The following is a 16,319-nucleotide window of genomic DNA, read 5'->3' on the forward strand; positions in this document are numbered from 1 at the left end:
TACATCTTTTTTTTTTTTTTTTGTCAGTATGGGACTTCAATTCTGGGCCTGGGCACTGTCCCTCAGCTCTTCAGTTCAAGGCGAGCACTCTACCACTTGAGCCACAGCACCACTTTCAGTTTTCTGGTGGTTTATTGAAGATAAGAGTCTCACGGACTTAGGGGCTGGGAAGGTGGCTCAGTGGTAGAGCGCTTGCCTTGCATGCCTGAGGCCCTGGGTTCGATTCCTCAGCACCACATGAGCAAAAAGAAAAAAGCTGGAAGTGGCGCTGTGGCTCAAGTGGTAGGGCACTAGCCTTGAGCTGAAGAGCTGAGGGACAGTGCTCAGGCCCAGAGTTCAGGCCCCACAACTGGACCAAAAAAAAAAAAAAAAGAGTCTCACGGACTTTCCTTGCCCAGGCTGGCTTTGAAGCATGATCCTCAGATCTCAGCCTCCTGAGTAGCTAGGATTACAGTTGTGAGCCACGGACACCCGGCTAGTTACATACATTTTTTTGCCTGTGTGCTTTAATTATGACATCCTGTTACAAGCTCCTTGAATTTTAGTTGCATCCTGTTAATTAAGGCATATCCTTTGCAGATTGTGAACCTGAGCTCAGCCAATGTGAGCAGAGGGGCAGACCCGGCTGGATCCTGCTCTGTGTGTTTGCTTGCCAGATTTTTGGCTGATGGCTCACCCTTCTGCATAAATAAACTTTGCATTGCCCAGTTCCTTTTGACTTGGTGTCCTTATTCTTATGCAGCACCCCAACATCTGGAGCTATTTATTTCTTTTTTGTTAGTCCTTGGGCTTGAATTCAAGGCCTGAGCGCTGCCCCTGACATTTTGCTCAAAGCTAACACCATACCACTTGAGCCACAGTGCCAATTCCAGCCTTTTCTGTTTATGTGGTACTGAGGAATTGAACCTAGGGCTTCATGCATGCTAGGCAAACACTCTACCGCTGAGTCACATTCCTAGCCCCTGAGCTATTTCTAACACTACTCAAATGGCTGATATTTGAAAATTGAGGTTCAAAAATAGCTGGGGCAAGGGATGACATTGTCCAAAAGAAAATGTACTCATTATGTTAGTGAAATGAGTCCCTTCCCATAGCTTAGTCCACTCCTTCTCTTCTCCACAGCTTAGCATGTTCCCTTCCTAGGCAGCACTAGGCCCACATAGTAAAGGCAGTAAATAATCAACTTCCAGCCTCCTTTACCTTGGGATGGCACTTCTCTGGGGCAGCTACCACCATATAAAGCATCAAGAGCCCCTTAGAGTGACCTTCAGGTCTGGACAGTTGCAGGACCCTTATCTACTATTTGGACAGCAGCCATAAATCCTAGTCTACCATGATGAAGCCCCTGGTCCACATGTCCACACCAGGGTCTCTGCCTTCTAGACCCTTCTAGCCCCTCCTAAACCTAAGTTATATAGGTCACCCCAGACAATAGCTGGTGCTTCTTCTCATTCCTCCCTTGTGAGAAGGGGTCTTGCCGGCCCCCTTTCCCCAGCAATAAACCTTTCTTTGTTCTCTGTACCTGGATGTCTGCGTGGTTCTCTGGCAAAGTCTATTAATCTTAATTTTGCTGACATTATGTACCCCTTCTTTTTTTTTGTCTTTTCTTTTTTGGTACTGGGGATCGAACCCAGGACGTTGCACTTGCTAGGCAAGCGCTTTGCCACTGAGCTACATCCCAGCCCTATGTACCCCTTCTTTACATCACCTGTATAATAATAAAAATTAAAAAAAATAGTTGAGGCAAAAAACCCAGACTCTATCTCCAACTAACGAGCAATAAGTCAAAAGTGGAGCTGTGGATCAAGTCGTAGAGTGTCAGTCTTGAGTAAAAAGATCAAAGATAACTGTAAGTCAGCAAGTTCAAATGGCAGTACTGATAAAAGAAGCCTAAACTCCAGCTGAACTTGTGCCATATGTCTGTAATCCCTGCAGTTGGTAGGCAAGAGGCTGGTTTAGGCCACCCTGAATAGCTAGATAGTGAGACCTTGTCTCAAGAGGGAAAAAAACCAACTAAGGTCTGGCTTAGGATGTAGTTCAGTGTTAGAGCACTGGCCTGGCATTCATGAGGCCCCGGTTTTGTGTGTGTGTGTGTGTGTGTGTGTGTGTGTGTGTTTCATGAGGCCCCGGTTTTGTGTGTGTGTGTGTGTGTGTGTGTGTGTGTGTGTGTGTGTGTGTGTCCTGGAGCTTAATATCAGGACCTGATTTCTATCGAGCTTTTTCCATCAATAATAGTGCTCTACCACTTGAGCCACAGCTCCACTTACAGCTTTTTTGATGATTAGAGATAGGAGCTTCACCAACTTTTCTGCCCAGGCTGCCTTAGATCTGTGATCCTCAGATCTTCGTCTCAAGTAGCTAGGATTACAGACATCAGTCACTGGTACCTGACTGAGGCCCTGGGTTTGGTCAACAACACTGCAAAATCAAAAACATGAAACTCTGAACTGGAGGAACTATGTATTCTGGCTTGCAGTCATATCACATAGTAATTATCAATGGATGAGGGAGGGCTTGTGGATAAGGAGAAAGAAGCATCCTCAGACAATTTTTTTTTTTTTTTTGTCGGTCATGGGGCTTGAACTCTGGGCCTGGGCGCTGTCCCTTAGCTCTTCAGCTCAAGGCAAGCGCTCTACCACTTGAGCTACAGCGCCACTTCCGGTTTTCTAGTGGTTTATTGGAGATAGGAGTCTCACGGTCTTTCCTGCCCGGGCTGGCTTTGAACCGCAATCCTCAGACCTCAGACAATTTTTTAATCATGTTTTGTGTGTTTCACAAATATGAACTTTTAAATTTTTTAAACTTTAATTAAAAAAATTTTAATACCCTGTAAACACATATTGACTCCATTATACAGATGATGAAAGTGTGCCACAGAGAGCTAATTAATAGATAGTGACTTTGAAATTTGTAACCAGGCCATGTGGCTCCAGAATCTATGCTACTAATGACTTTCAGATGCTGCACCATCATAGGAGTTTTGGAAAATACACAGAAGCATACTCAACAATGTTGGGACTGACAGCATCAGTAATATTTTGCCCTACTGTGTAGCCTGCCTGTCTTTCATATGTGTAGATTCTGCAGCACATGATACTATTAGAAAAAGGAATCCTTCGCATCTTGGTCTGTAATCCTCCTTAAGGATATTTTCCTGTACACAAGGTGTTACCGTGTGTGTGTGTGTGTGTGTGTGTGTGTGTGTGTGTGTGTGCGTGCGTGCGCGCGCCTGACCTGGGCTTGAACTTAGGGCCTGGGCCCTGTCTCTGAGCTTTATTTCAACTCAAGACTGACACTCTACCACTTGAGCCACAGCTCTGCTTCCAGATTTTGGTGGTTAATTGGAGATAAAGAGTCACATGGACTTTCCTGCCCAATCTGGCTTTGAACCATGATCCTCAAATTTGTCTTCTGAATAGTTAGGATTACAGGCATGAGCCATCAGCACCGGCAACATCATTGTTTTAAATAGCACCTTTTTCTGTGGGTAAAACATGTATTTCAGCAGTACTCTACTGAGAAGTCTGCCTCCAAGTGTCTGTAGAATCCAAGGGGAAGAGTAGTGATAAACTTAAAAAAAAAAAACAAAAAACAGAAAACATTTTTTTAACTTAATCAACTACAGCTGCAAAACAATTTTTTAAGGAAAAAAAAAAACACCAGGGAGAGCAGGCTTGTGTGGGAGGAGACGAGTGGAATGTGGGCCACCACCACTCTCTCTGCTTTCCCTCCCACTACGCAGGCGCAGGCGTGGAGGAAGTGGGCTGGGGGAGGGGAGCAGAAGGAGCAAGGATGCTGGGGCAAACAAGGATGTGTGAAAACAAAAACGCAGAGGTGGTCTTTCCTGTCCGGACACTACTTTTGTCTCCACCCTTCCACCCCGACTTCAGGTTCTTACTGGTTAAATATCTTTTTTTTTTCCTCCAAATTCTTTATTGTGATTGATTATATAATTCCCCAAATTTCACAGTATTGTGGGATAGTGATGCTTAAAGTCACAAACAACACATTCTAACTTTCATGGAGCAAATTGTCTACAGTGGTCTATAACATTTATGAGTTCTATGAGCTTTGTAATACAGTTATTTCTTCCACAGATGGTCGAACGTCTTAAAGCCCATTGGTCCAGGAGTCAAAGGACTGGGTCTGTCCTAGGCAATGCCTGTTTCCGGAGAGAAGGCAGAAAGCGTTGAGTGCTATACTTTTTTTCAGGCATTGTTTAGGACATTCTACTGGGGCTTCGAGAGGTTTTTACGGCTTCCGGAGCACTTGGGAGTTCAACATCGCGTTTAGAAGATGCCGCCTAAAGGAAAAAGTGGCTCTGGAAAAGGGGGGAAAGGTAGAGCTGACAAAAACCAATCAAGGAGTGGGGGCGGTGGAGGACAGGGGAGGGAACAGGCAACTCTCGGGGTCTGGAACGGAGGCAGCAGATGGCCTGTGGTCTCTCAAAGCTGCTAGCGATGTCAGCAGTTACTTAGGTGAAGCTCAGGAGGGAGGGGCTATCGGAGTTGTGGAGGGGGTAGTACATAAACTTGAATACGATGCAGGAGCCGTTCTGGTGGGTAGTAGAAACTGGTAGGTGTACTCTTTCGGAGGCGATAACTTGAGACTGCTGTTTCAAGGAGGATATTACAGATGTCAAACTTAATTTGACATCTGGGAGCTTGGTGCCTCACGCCTTAACCCTAACTACTTAGGAGGATGAGAGCTAAAGATGTCGCTTTGTAAGCCAGGCGCCGGTAGCTCATGCCTGTAATCCTAGCTGTTCAGGAGGTTGAGAGCTGAAGATCACGGTTCAAAGCCAGTCCAGGCAAAAACGTCGGGCACACCACCAGAAAACCGGAAGTGGCGCTGTGGCTCAACTGGTAGAGCACTCGCCTTGCATGAGGCCCTGGGTTCGATTCCTCAGCACCACATAAGCAAAAAGAAAAAAGCTGGAAATGGTGTAGTGGCTCAAGTGGTAGAATGCTCGCCTGGAGCTGAAGAGCTGAGGGAGAGTGCTCAGGCCCAGAGTTCAGGCCCCACGACCGATCAAAAAAAACAAAAAAAGATGTCGGTCAGACAGATCAGAGACTCTTATCTCCAATTAACTACCAAAATACTGGAAGTGGGCCTGAGGCTCTACTGTAGAGTGTCAAATTTAAGGAAAAAGGCTAAGGGAGAACATGTGCTCGGGTGCACACACAAACTTTTTTTTTTGTCGGTCCTGAGGCTTGAACTAAGGGCCTGGCTTCTGTCCCTGAGCCTACCTGTGCTCAAGGCTAGCACTCTACTACTTGAGCCATAGCTCCATCTCTGGCTTTTTCTGTTTATGTGGTACTGAGGAATTGAACCCAAGGCATCATGTGTGCTAGGCAAGCATTCTAGCACTAAGTCACACTACCAGCCCAACACTATTTTAAAAAGTAGTCTGAGCTGAGAGCACCTAGCTAGCATGTACAAGGTCTTTGGTTCCGTCACCAGAACTAGAGAAAAAAAATCTTATCAAGAGCCATTAATAGAAGGAAGCCTTATTAATTAAGGTTTCCTTTAATGCTTACAGAACGACATGCCCTCTATTAAGGAAGGACCATACCTTCCATTGAACACAAATGTGTTGGACACAGTGCTATGCTCTGAGAAATGATGTAGTCAGGTGTGGTAGTGCACACCTGTAATCCCAGCATTGCTGGAAGTATAGGGAATTGAGGTTTGAGACCTGACCTAGGCAAAAAGATGGAGACCTATGTGAAAAATAAAGGAAAGCAAAAGGGACTGGCAGCATGACTCAAGTGGTAGAGTGCTTGCCTAGCAAGTGAAAGTCACAAGTCCCCACTACTGTGTGAATGAACAATTGATTATACTCCTAATGAACTCCCAAAGTAATGGGGAAGATTTCTAATAACCAAAGTACTATATTAAAATCAGTGCTAAGAGACATGTATGGGATATTACAGAAGCTGAAGAAGTGCTTCATCTAGCCAGAGAGCAGAAAGGGAAGCTTCTCTGGTGATGAGTTGTTCAGTTCAGGATGGGTGGTGGACAAAAGGTAAAGCATACCAGACAGAGGGGCCAGCAGCCAAAGCATTGAGATGAGAAACATCACAGTTTGTGTGGTATAGTGTGACTGGAGAAAAACCTCAAGACCTAGTGGTGAGCATTAATGCCAAAACAAACTAAATCCTGGAGAGTGCCATGCATGATACTAAGAAGGTTAGTTAAAGCCAAGTAGAGCTTTGAGATTGTTGAGGTAGTTTTGGTGAGAGATGGTAGGGGCCTGAACTAAGGTAGTGATTATGGGAGAGAGGAGGAGAGAAAAAGGGAGTGCAGAAGAAAGATGGCCCAGAGTCCTAAGGAATTAGTGTTTTAAAGAAAAAGAGTATGGGGCTAGGTGAGGTGGCACACACCTAAGGCAAGAGGATGGAAAGTATGAGGGCAGCCTGGAATACAAAATGAGCCCTATCTCCAAACAAAGGGGGCAGGGAGGGTATGGCATTATGAACCATGGCAAAATGACCAAATAAGATGAAGACTGGAAACAGGCTGCTTAGATTTAGAGCTGGCTTTAGGCACAAGTGGAGTGAGAAAGGCAGAAGCCACATTGCCGTGACAAAAGTGTTAAGTTGAAGACAATGTGCACTTATTGGAGATTTTTATTTTTTTTGTGCTGCTTCTGGGGCTTGAACTTAGGTCTTCACACTCTCCCTCAGCTTTTTCTGCTCACTACTAGTGCTCTACCATGAGCCATACCTCCACTTCCAGTTTTTTGCTTGTTAGTTGTAATCAAGTGTCTTCTGATTTGTCTTCCCCAGGCTGGCTTCAAACCTCAATCCTCAGATCTTACCCTCCTGAGTAGCTAGGTTTATTGGTGTGAACTCCCCAACACCAGGCTTCTTTGGAAATTTTAAATAGAAGAAACAGAACTAGAATGATAGAGGAGGTTGAAGCATTAGAACATTTTGTTTCTTCAGAATGTGACAAACTTGAGAGTGAGACTGAAATGAAGGATCCAGTAGATGAAAGAGAAAGTACAAAAGAGGGAGATTTCTGAGAAAATGGAGTCCAGGACTGATTTGCAACAATTGACCTTCAAACAGGAGAAGGGCACTGTATGCTTGAAGTCATGAAGAAAGAGACACGGTGGCTTTGTAAAAATCAAAGCAAGAAAAAGCTGGATGTCTGTGACTAAGACCTCAGCTACTCTGGAGGCTGAGATCACAGTTTGAGGACAGCCTTGGCAGGAAAGTACATAAGATGCTTTTTTGGGGGAGGAGGGGGGGTCCGGTCGTGGGGCCTGAACTCTGGGCCTGGGCTCTGTCCCTCAGCTCTTCAGCTCAAGGCCAGCGCTCTACCACTTGAGCCACTGCACCACTTCCGGCTTTTTTCTTTTTGCTTATGTGGTGCTGAGGAATCGAACCCAGGGCCTCAGGTATGCAAGGCAAGCGCTCTACCACTGAGCCACCTTCCCAGCCCCCATAAGACTCTTATCTCCAATAAATTACAAAAAAAATCCAGAAGTGGAACTATGGCTTGAGTGGTAGAGCACTAGCCTTAAGCAAAAGAAGCTCAGGGACAGTGCTGAGGCCCTGCATTCAAGCCACAGGACCAGCATCACCCTCCCTCCTCCCCCCCCCCTGCAAAAAAAGTGAATATTCAGCAAGCCCATTTAAGATTTTGGTTTAATAAAACTCTCGGCACTAATATTTTCCTAGGCTTTTGCTGGTCATTAATGGGGTTTTAAGTTTCATTGCACATTTATTTTGCACCTGTTCTGTGCCAGGCACTGCTCTAGAAGTTGGAGATAGAGGCTGCATATCCCTTAATCAAAAAGCTTGTCACCAGAACTGTTTTAGATTTCAGAGTTTTATGGATTTTGAAATACTTGCAGAAACAACCAGTTGAGCATCCTTAATCTGAAAAATCTGAAATCTAAAATGCTGAGAAGTTTCAGATTTAGAAGCATTTTGGATTTTCTGATTTGTGCTAAGACAAATGAGAGGGAGCCTCTTCCCTAAAACTTTTCCATAATCTATTCTAGGGTAAATTTCAAGATCCAGACTGGGGATGTAGCTTGGTAGTAGAGTGCCAGCCTGTCTTACAATTGTAAAGTCCTGGGTTCCCTCCCCAGGATTGCCCTGATCCTTAGCACCTCACCCCCTACAGGCCAATTCCATGCCTCCCACCTTATATTGGGCTTCATCCAAACAACTTCTTATACTGAATGTGGTTTGGTCTTGTCCTTTCTTGAGCTGGTTTAAAAAGCCCCATGGGCTTTCACAGCTCTCAGTCCATAACTGCAGATGTTGCATTACATTCCCTATGCTCACTGAATAAAGACATAGTTTGCTTGGCTTTCTACCTTCAGTGCCTGTAATGTAAGTTATTTAGAAAATGTTTACTGAACCGAGTGCTCAGTCCAGCTGTAGTTCATTTTTTGTCCAGCTATAGTTCGTTTTTTGTCGGTCGTGGGCCTGGATGCTGTCTCTGAGCTCTTCAGCTCAAGATGAGGGCTCTGCCACTTGAGACACAGAGCGCCACTTCCGGTTTTCTGGTGGTTAATTGGGGATAAGAGTCTAATGGAGGGCTGGGAAGGTGGCTCAGTGGTAGAGCAATTGCCTTGCATGCCTGAGGCCCTGGGTTCGATTCCTCAGCACCACATAAGCAAAAAGAAAAAAGCTGGAAGTGGCGCTGTGGCTCAAGTGGTAGAGTGCTAGCCTTGCGCTGAAGAGTTGAGGGACAGCACCCAGGCCCAGAGTTCAGGCCCCACGACTGGACCCCCCCCCCAAAAAAAAAGAGTCTAATGGACTACTTTTCTACCCAGACTGGCTTTGAACTGTGATCCTCAGATCTCAGCCTCCTGAGTAACTAGAATTATAGGCATGAGCCACTGGCACCTGGCCCTGCTGTAGTTCTAAGGAACACCAACCTCTAACAGTATGGATACTGCCTGTGATGCAGAAATCAGCAGTAAATTGTCTGTGCTTGTTCATCTGAATGTCATTGACTTTTCTTAGGAAGACATCAATAGGTGATGTTAGTAGACTCCTAGAATTTGGACAGGAATATTTTTTTTTGTTGGTCCTGGGCTTGAACTCGGCCTGAGGTTATTTTGCTCAAGGTGAGTGCTCTACCACATTAGCCACAGAGCCACTTCTGGCACTTTTGAGTAGTTTATTGGAGATAAGAGTGTCATGGAGTTTCTTACCTGGGCTGGCTTCAAACCACCATCATCAGATCTCAGCTTCCTGAGTAGCTAGGATTACAGGCATGAGCCACCAGCACCCAACTATTATGTTCTTTGTAAAAAATTATTTTAAGCCAGGTGTTGGTGGCTCACACCTCTAATCCTAGCTATTCAGGAGGCTGAGATCTGAGGATCACAGTTCAAAGCCAACCCAATCAGGAAAGTCCGTGAGACTATTATCTCCAATGAACTATCAGAAAACCAGAAGTGGTGCTGTGGACCAAGTGGTAGAGCACTAGCCTTCAGCTGAAGAGCTGAGGAACAGTGCCCAGGCCCAGAGTTCAAGCCCCAAGACCTACCAAAAAACATATTTAAAGTAATTATACAAAGGGGTTTTGAGTCCGTGTCAGACTGTGAGTACACTGCATCTTGATCAGTGTCACCCCTTCCATTGTCCTCCCCATCTTTCCCAATATCATCTGTACCTTCAAGTTAAATAATTCCATTTCTACATATGTACATTGGATATTATGACTGCATTTGCTCACCATTCCTTTCTCCATTTGTCTGCTTTCCATTCCCCTTCCCCCAAAACACGTTTCAACTTCGTGGAATTCAATGAATGAATATATATATTAATATATATATATTTATGTTTATATTTGCCAGTCCTGAGACTTGAACTCAGGCCTGGGCACTGTCCCAGACCTTTTGCTCAAGGCTAGCACTCTACCACTTGAGCCACAGCACCACTTCTGGCTTTTTCTGTTTATGAGATACTGAGGAATCAAATCCAGCGCTTCATACATGCTAGACAAGCACTCTACCACTAAGCCACCTTCCCAGCCTAATGAATATATTCCTTAGCCAAACATATTCTAAATAGATTCTTGGGGATTTTATTTATTGGAATTATAAGCACTCAAAAACAAAGTTGAGGGCTGGGAATGTAGCTTAGTGGTAGAGTACTTGCCTAGCATTCACGAAGCCCTGGGTTTGATTCCTTACATACCACATAAACGGAAAAAGGAGGAAGTGGTGCTGTGGCTCAAGTGGTTGGCTACTAGCCTTGAGGACAAAGAAGCTCAGGGACAGTGCCCTAGCCCTGAGTTCAAGCCCTGGGACTGGCAAAAAAACCCCACAAAGTTGCAGTGTGTATTAGGAAATTTGTACAAGGTTGAGGTTTTACCCTTAGAAGGCAGGATTTGAAATTGGATTCGGAGAATTTGATTGTGGGAAATACTCTTTTATGTATTCATTTTCCTGGAAAGGTTTGTGTAGGGCACACATTTCCTATTTCAAGAGAGGCAAGTGAGGGCCACGTGCCACTGTCTCATTCCTGTAATCATAGCTATTCAGGAGGCAAAGATCAGAGGATCACCATTTGAACCCAGGCAGAAAGTCGGTGAGACTCTTTATCTCCAAGTAGTCTCCTCCCCCCAATAAAAAGCTCAGGGAGCTGGGAAGGTGGCTCAGTGATAGAGTGCTTGCCTTGCATGCATGAGGCCCTGGGTTCAATTCCTCAGCACCACATAAGCACAAAAAGCCGGAAGTGGCACTGTAGCTCAAGTTGCAGAGCACTCGCCTTGAGCTGAAGAGCTGAGGGGACAGTGCCCAGGCCCCCACTACCACCACCAAAAAAAAAAAAGCTCAGGGACAGCATCCAGGCCCTGAGTTTAAGTGATAGCGTGGCTTTGTTTGGCTTGATGTGGTACAGCATGGCAGACTCCTTCTGAAGCCTGGTGCTGTGGTTGAAATTATCATCACATGGGGGCAGGGAGGTTAGGCTTTCTATAAAGAGATCAAAGTGCAGCTTAAATGATAACTTGTCATCTCTTCTCCAAAGGGGGTGCAGCTTCTGGAAGTGACAGTGCTGATAAGAAAGCTCAGGGCCCCAAAGGTGGTGGCAATGCAGTAAAGGTGAGTTAATTCTCTTGTTCCTTTTTTTCTATATTACGTATTAAGTTCTATATGTGTGTGGGCACATATGTTTTGTGTGTATCCATGTGTTGTATATACTCTCATTTGTGTGTGCATGGGTGTGTGTTGGTACATACAAAAAGCAGTATGAGCTGGGTGCTGATGGCTTACACCTATAATCTTAACTACTCAGGAGTTTGAGATCTGAGGCAGCCTAGGCAGGAAAATCTGTGAGACTCTTAACTCCAATAAACTATCAGGAAGTTGGAAGTGAAGCTGTGGCTTAAGTGGTAGAGAACTAACCTTGAGTGAAAGGCTAAGAGACAGTGCCCAGACTCTGATTTCAAGTCTCAATACCAGCATGCAACACACACAAAACGACAGTATGCTTAATTCTTTTAATTGTTGTTGCAACAGTGATGTACATAAGTCAGGTAATGAGTAACTTTTTTTGGGGGGGGGGAGTTTCCGGTCGTGGGGCCTGAACTCTGGGCCTGGGCACTGTCCCCTCAGCTCTTCAGCTCAAGGCTAGCGCTCTACCACTTGAGCCACAGCGCCACTTCCGGCTTTTTTCTTTTTGCTTATGTGGTGCTGAGGGATTGAACCCAGGGCCTCATGCATGCAAGGCAAGCGCTCTACCACTGAGCCACCTTCCCAGCCCCCTGAGTAACTTTTTTTTTGAGCAATGGCATCCCTTCACTCTCTCCCAGTTTATGCTTAACTTTTATTTTAGAGACTAACCTAATACATAAAACCAAGAGGACACCATTGGAAAATAAAGCCCAGTTTTTCTTATGAATAGTAAATTATTTTAAATGTTTTCTCAAGTGCTATCTCTCAGGCATCCAAAATTCCTTCATACTTTGAGTAATACTCCATAAAATATATTGACTTAGATGATCTTAGTGAATGATTTCTCAGAAAAGGGTACTGTTTTATGAAACCAAGAGCTTAGGTGTATGTTCAAAGCACCTCTGTTGAATAACCAAGTCTCATTAGAAGGCTTCCTACTGGTGACCTACAAACCAGAAACCTGACCATGCTTTGGCAGGAGGTGGGGAGGGGGAATGGGAAGGGATGGGAAGGGCAAACAAAGGAAGAGGCAACAGTGCTTGATAAAAAATGTACTCATTACCTTGCTCATGTAATTGTAACCCCTCTGTACGGTATTTTCACAATAAAAAAAGATGCAATAAAAGAAAAAAATAAAAATAGAAAGCACTTATAATAGTAATAAAAATACCTATTCTCTAAGATGCTGTGAAAATTAAATGATCTGTGGCATAAGAATCAGTCTGTTACCTAGTACATACTAATTATAAAACAAGTATTGCCTACTGAAATTACTGCTTTTATTGTTATTAAAAATAAATTGATAGTGAAAAAATGGGGGTGGGAAACAATTAGGAAATAAGTACAAGAAGTTTGTAATATAGTTCTGGAAGGGTGTTTGCTATGAGAAAATTCAGTCTGAACACAACTATGTGGCTTATGTTATGGAACAAGGTAATTTCCATGTGTTAGCCAGGATATGGGAACATATAGTTTGATTCATTCATTCAGCAAGGATTTAGTGACATCTGCCCCAGGCCAAACAGTGTACTAGGCTTTGATAGCAAGAGTAAGACAGACAGAGAGAATATGAAACAATGACAGAAGCTGTTTTATCTACCTTTCTGTTCAGGGAACCTGCTTCCAGAGAGAGGAAGATAGGAGGCATGAATCTGCTTTTCTGTTCTTGTCCTCTTTTTCTGTATGGGCATTTAACTGTATCAAATGAATTCTGGTGTCTAAAGAAAAAATTTTCATTAAACATGACCCCTAAGTATAACCTAGTTACTTTATCTCATGTTCTTCCAAAGAAGTAGTCATTGTCATAACCGAGGATTGGTGGGGAGGGGGGGAGTCTGGCTATTTGGGGCTTAATGAGAGCTGACTTGTTGGTCTCCAAAATAACACTTAAAAGGAGTGTTTAGCTGGGTGCTGATGGCTCACATCTGTAATCCTAACTACTCAGGAGGATGAGATCTGAGGATTGAGGTTCAAAGTCAGCCCAGGCAGGAAAGTCCTGTGAGATATTTTTTGGTCGGTTGTGGGGCTTAAACTCTGGTCCTGGGCACTGTCCCTGAGCTCTTCAAGAGCACAAGCACAGCGCCACTTATAGTTTTCTGGTGGTTAATTGGAGATAAAAGTCTCATGGACTTTCCTGCCTGGGCTGGCTTTGAACCATGATCCTCAGATTTCAGCCTCCTGAATAGGTAGGATTAGAGGTATGAGCCACTGGTGCCTGGCTCCTTATCTCTAAGTTATAAGGCAGAGACATTAGTTTCTACCCTAGTATATCATCTACAGTGTGAAACAAATAACAGTGTGAAACAAATAACTGATTTTTTCTAAATGAAAAATGGGAAATCCTGCAAAACATAATATAATAAAAATCACATAGCTCACTGTTCACTAGCAAAGTACTTGCCTAGCAAGCATAAGGCCCTGAATTCAAAGTCCAGACTGACCCAAAAAAAAAAAAGAAGAAGACAAGAGAAAATTAAAGATAGAGGTTTTGTTTGTTTGGTGCCAGTCCTGGAGCTTGAACTCAGGGCCTGGATGCTATCTCTGGGAATTTCTTTTGCTCTAGCCTAGCATTCTAACATTTGAGTCAGCTCTGTTTCCAGGTTTCTGCTGGTTAATTGGAGTTGAGAGTCTGCCTGGGCTGGCTTTGAACTGTGATCCTCAGATTTCTGTCCCTTGGGTTGCTAGGATTCTAGGTATACGCCACCGTGCCCAGCAAGATACTGGTTTTATTTTTAAACCACTTCTTTATATAAACATAGGTTGAATGGGATACTGCTGTAATTATGAGTATTCTAATATTTGAAGCCAGGTGTGTTATACACCTATAATACCAGCACTTGGATGGCTAAAGCAGGAGGATTGCCAGTTCAAGGCCAACCTGGGCCACATATCAACTTCCAAGCCAACACAGGCTATGTAGAAAGACTCTCAAGAAAGAGATAATTCAATGTGTAATAACTTTTCACTGTTAAATTGTGAGATAGCTTGATACAGAAAGCATCTTTGATTAAAATATTTCCTAGTAGATTTTTTCGTATCATCCCCCATGCTAATGAAATCATAGGCAACAGTTATTGAATGCTAGTTGCATTCTCTCTTTGCAGTACTAGGTGAGGATCAGGTACAATTATTTCAGTGTATATGGTAAGATACATGAAGGTCTAAAAACCTGGGTGCATTACTCAAATGGTAAAACACTTGCTTGTCTAGAAAGAGAGGTTCTGGGTTTAGTACTCAGTACTGCCAAAACAACAACTATTTATCAGAGTTAGAATTGGATTCAGGCCCAAGACTCTCAGCTAATATTATTTTTTTGCTAGGCCTGGGGCTTGAACTCAGGGCCTGAGCACTGTCCCTGAGCCCCTTTGTGCTCAAGGCTCTACCACTTGAGCCACAGCACTATTTCTTGCTTTTTCTTTTTATGTGGTACTGAGGAATCGAACCCAGGGTTTCATGCATGCCAGGCAAACACTACCACTAAGCCCCATTCCCAGCCCTCTCAGCTGTTACTTTCCCCTCCCTGTTATTTTGAGGTACATGGTAAAAGATGGGAGAAGCCCTCAGTCTGGTGCCCATTTTCCATCTAAATGAGGTTTCTGAGATGTCTTCAGATGCAAAACAGGTTTATAGTGATCACCCAACTGGGCAGACTTGCGTGATTTTCAATTATTATTAGTTAATGATGTGTTTGGTTTATTTTTACTGGCAGGGATAATCCAAATGTCACTGCTGTATAGAGAGAAAACATTTGGGTCTCCAAGTATTAACATGAACATGCTTTCTTTTTCCCTTGTAGGTCAGACACATTTTGTGTGAAAAGCATGGCAAAATCATGGAAGCCATGGAAAAGTTAAGGTCTGGAATGAGATTCAATGAAGTAGCCACCCAGTACAGTGAAGATAAAGCCAGGCAAGGGGTATGTTGCTCTTAGCATTTAAAATTTTCTGTCCTTAAGCTCCAGGTAGAGCTCAGGGTAGGTCATGCATATAAACTCCTACATTTGATTCTTAGCATTGCAAAGAAAACACAAAAGCAGGGCTTATTTAATTGTTCTGCCATTAACTTCAGCCATATCTCAATGTACAATCTTAAAAGCAGAAATGTCTGACTTGTGGGGCTGGGAATGTAAGTCCAGTAGTAGGACACTTGCCTGGCACATATGAAGTCCTGGGTTCTATTCCAATCACCACAGAAAAGAAAAAAAATGTCCACATTATAATAAGAATTACCTACATATAATGTAGGCATACCCAAACCTTTGCAGCTAACTTCATACTTCACTATCTTGCAGGTGTTGTGTTCAGCCAAGGGTTAGATGACTTCTGGTTTGTCCTTGTTGGGCTCCTACATAGCCCAATTGAATAAGCTTCATGTTGGGAAATTCCCTCAAGCTACAGGACAACTTATCCCATTTCAGGACCATTTGCTATATGATGTTATCTTTGGGTTTTGCAGGGCGACTTGGGCTGGATGAGCAGAGGGTCCATGGTGGGACCCTTTCAAGAAGCAGCGTTTGCCTTGCCTGTGAGTGGGATGGATAAGCCTATATTTACGGACCCACCAGTTAAGACAAAATTTGGATACCATATTATTATGGTTGAAGGGAGAAAATAAAATCATACAACTGAATAAGTTGCACATTTTGTTTATTTTCAAAGATGTCATATAATACTTGTGCTTTGTGAACTGTTGGTATGGGTTTATAGGTAGAAAACAGGATGGGTATAGGGCAGTATATGCTATAATAGTTTTCAATCAGTTCTCACAGTCACATACTTTTTAATCTGTGGTGCTCTTCCTCCCAAGAACAACTCAAAAGTTAATTCAGAAACCATCTTCGATGGGGGGAAAGATCTTAGCTCAGATTGTTTATGCCAACTGAAAATATTGGGTATCAGAAAGATTAATTAGTATATGAAAATCATAGGATAAATTCTCATACAACTCTTTTGGACTCTTATGTCCAATTAATCAGATGGGTAGTAGTAGCTCCCTTGTGTAACAGAGTACATGACACCTAGGAGCCATTTGACATTAACTCCTTTTCCTTTAAATAAACATCTTTCGAGCCAGGTGCCAGTGCTCACACTTGTAATCCTAGTTACTCTGGAGACTGAGATCTGAGGATCATGGTTCAAAGCCAACCTAGGCTGTGAGACCCTTA

The 16,319-nt window shown here is 43.6% G+C and overlaps 1 protein-coding gene across 1 annotated transcript; it reads left to right on the forward strand.

The window, feature by feature from the left end:
• Positions 1–4,249: 4,249 nt before the first annotated feature.
• Pin4 (peptidylprolyl cis/trans isomerase, NIMA-interacting 4) lies at positions 4,250–15,793 on the forward strand. Its single transcript, XM_070039132.1, has 4 exons — positions 4,250–4,339; positions 11,010–11,083; positions 14,952–15,071; positions 15,611–15,793. The coding sequence occupies exons 1-4, from the start codon at positions 4,297–4,299 to the stop codon at positions 15,767–15,769; spliced, it is 396 nt and encodes a 131-aa protein (XP_069895233.1). The 5' UTR covers positions 4,250–4,296; the 3' UTR covers positions 15,770–15,793.
• The last annotated feature ends 526 nt before the right edge of the window (positions 15,794–16,319 follow it).

The sequence above is a fragment of the Dipodomys merriami genome, unplaced genomic scaffold (genome assembly GCF_024711535.1).
Source record: "Dipodomys merriami isolate MVZ:Mamm:240054 unplaced genomic scaffold, mDipMer1.0.p SCAF_3, whole genome shotgun sequence".
NCBI lineage: Eukaryota > Metazoa > Chordata > Mammalia > Rodentia > Heteromyidae > Dipodomys > Dipodomys merriami.

Excerpts from the sequence above, each read along its gene's own strand:
- Pin4 (XM_070039132.1), top strand. The coding sequence starts at position 4,297 with ATGCCGCCTAAAGGAAAAAGTGGCTCTGGAAAAGGGGGGAAAG. Across the intron at positions 4,340-11,009 it reads CTCTGGAAAAGGGGGGAAAG|GGGGTGCAGCTTCTGGAAGT; the intron begins GTAGAGCTGACA and ends TCTTCTCCAAAG. Across the intron at positions 11,084-14,951 it reads GTGGTGGCAATGCAGTAAAG|GTCAGACACATTTTGTGTGA; the intron begins GTGAGTTAATTC and ends TTTCCCTTGTAG.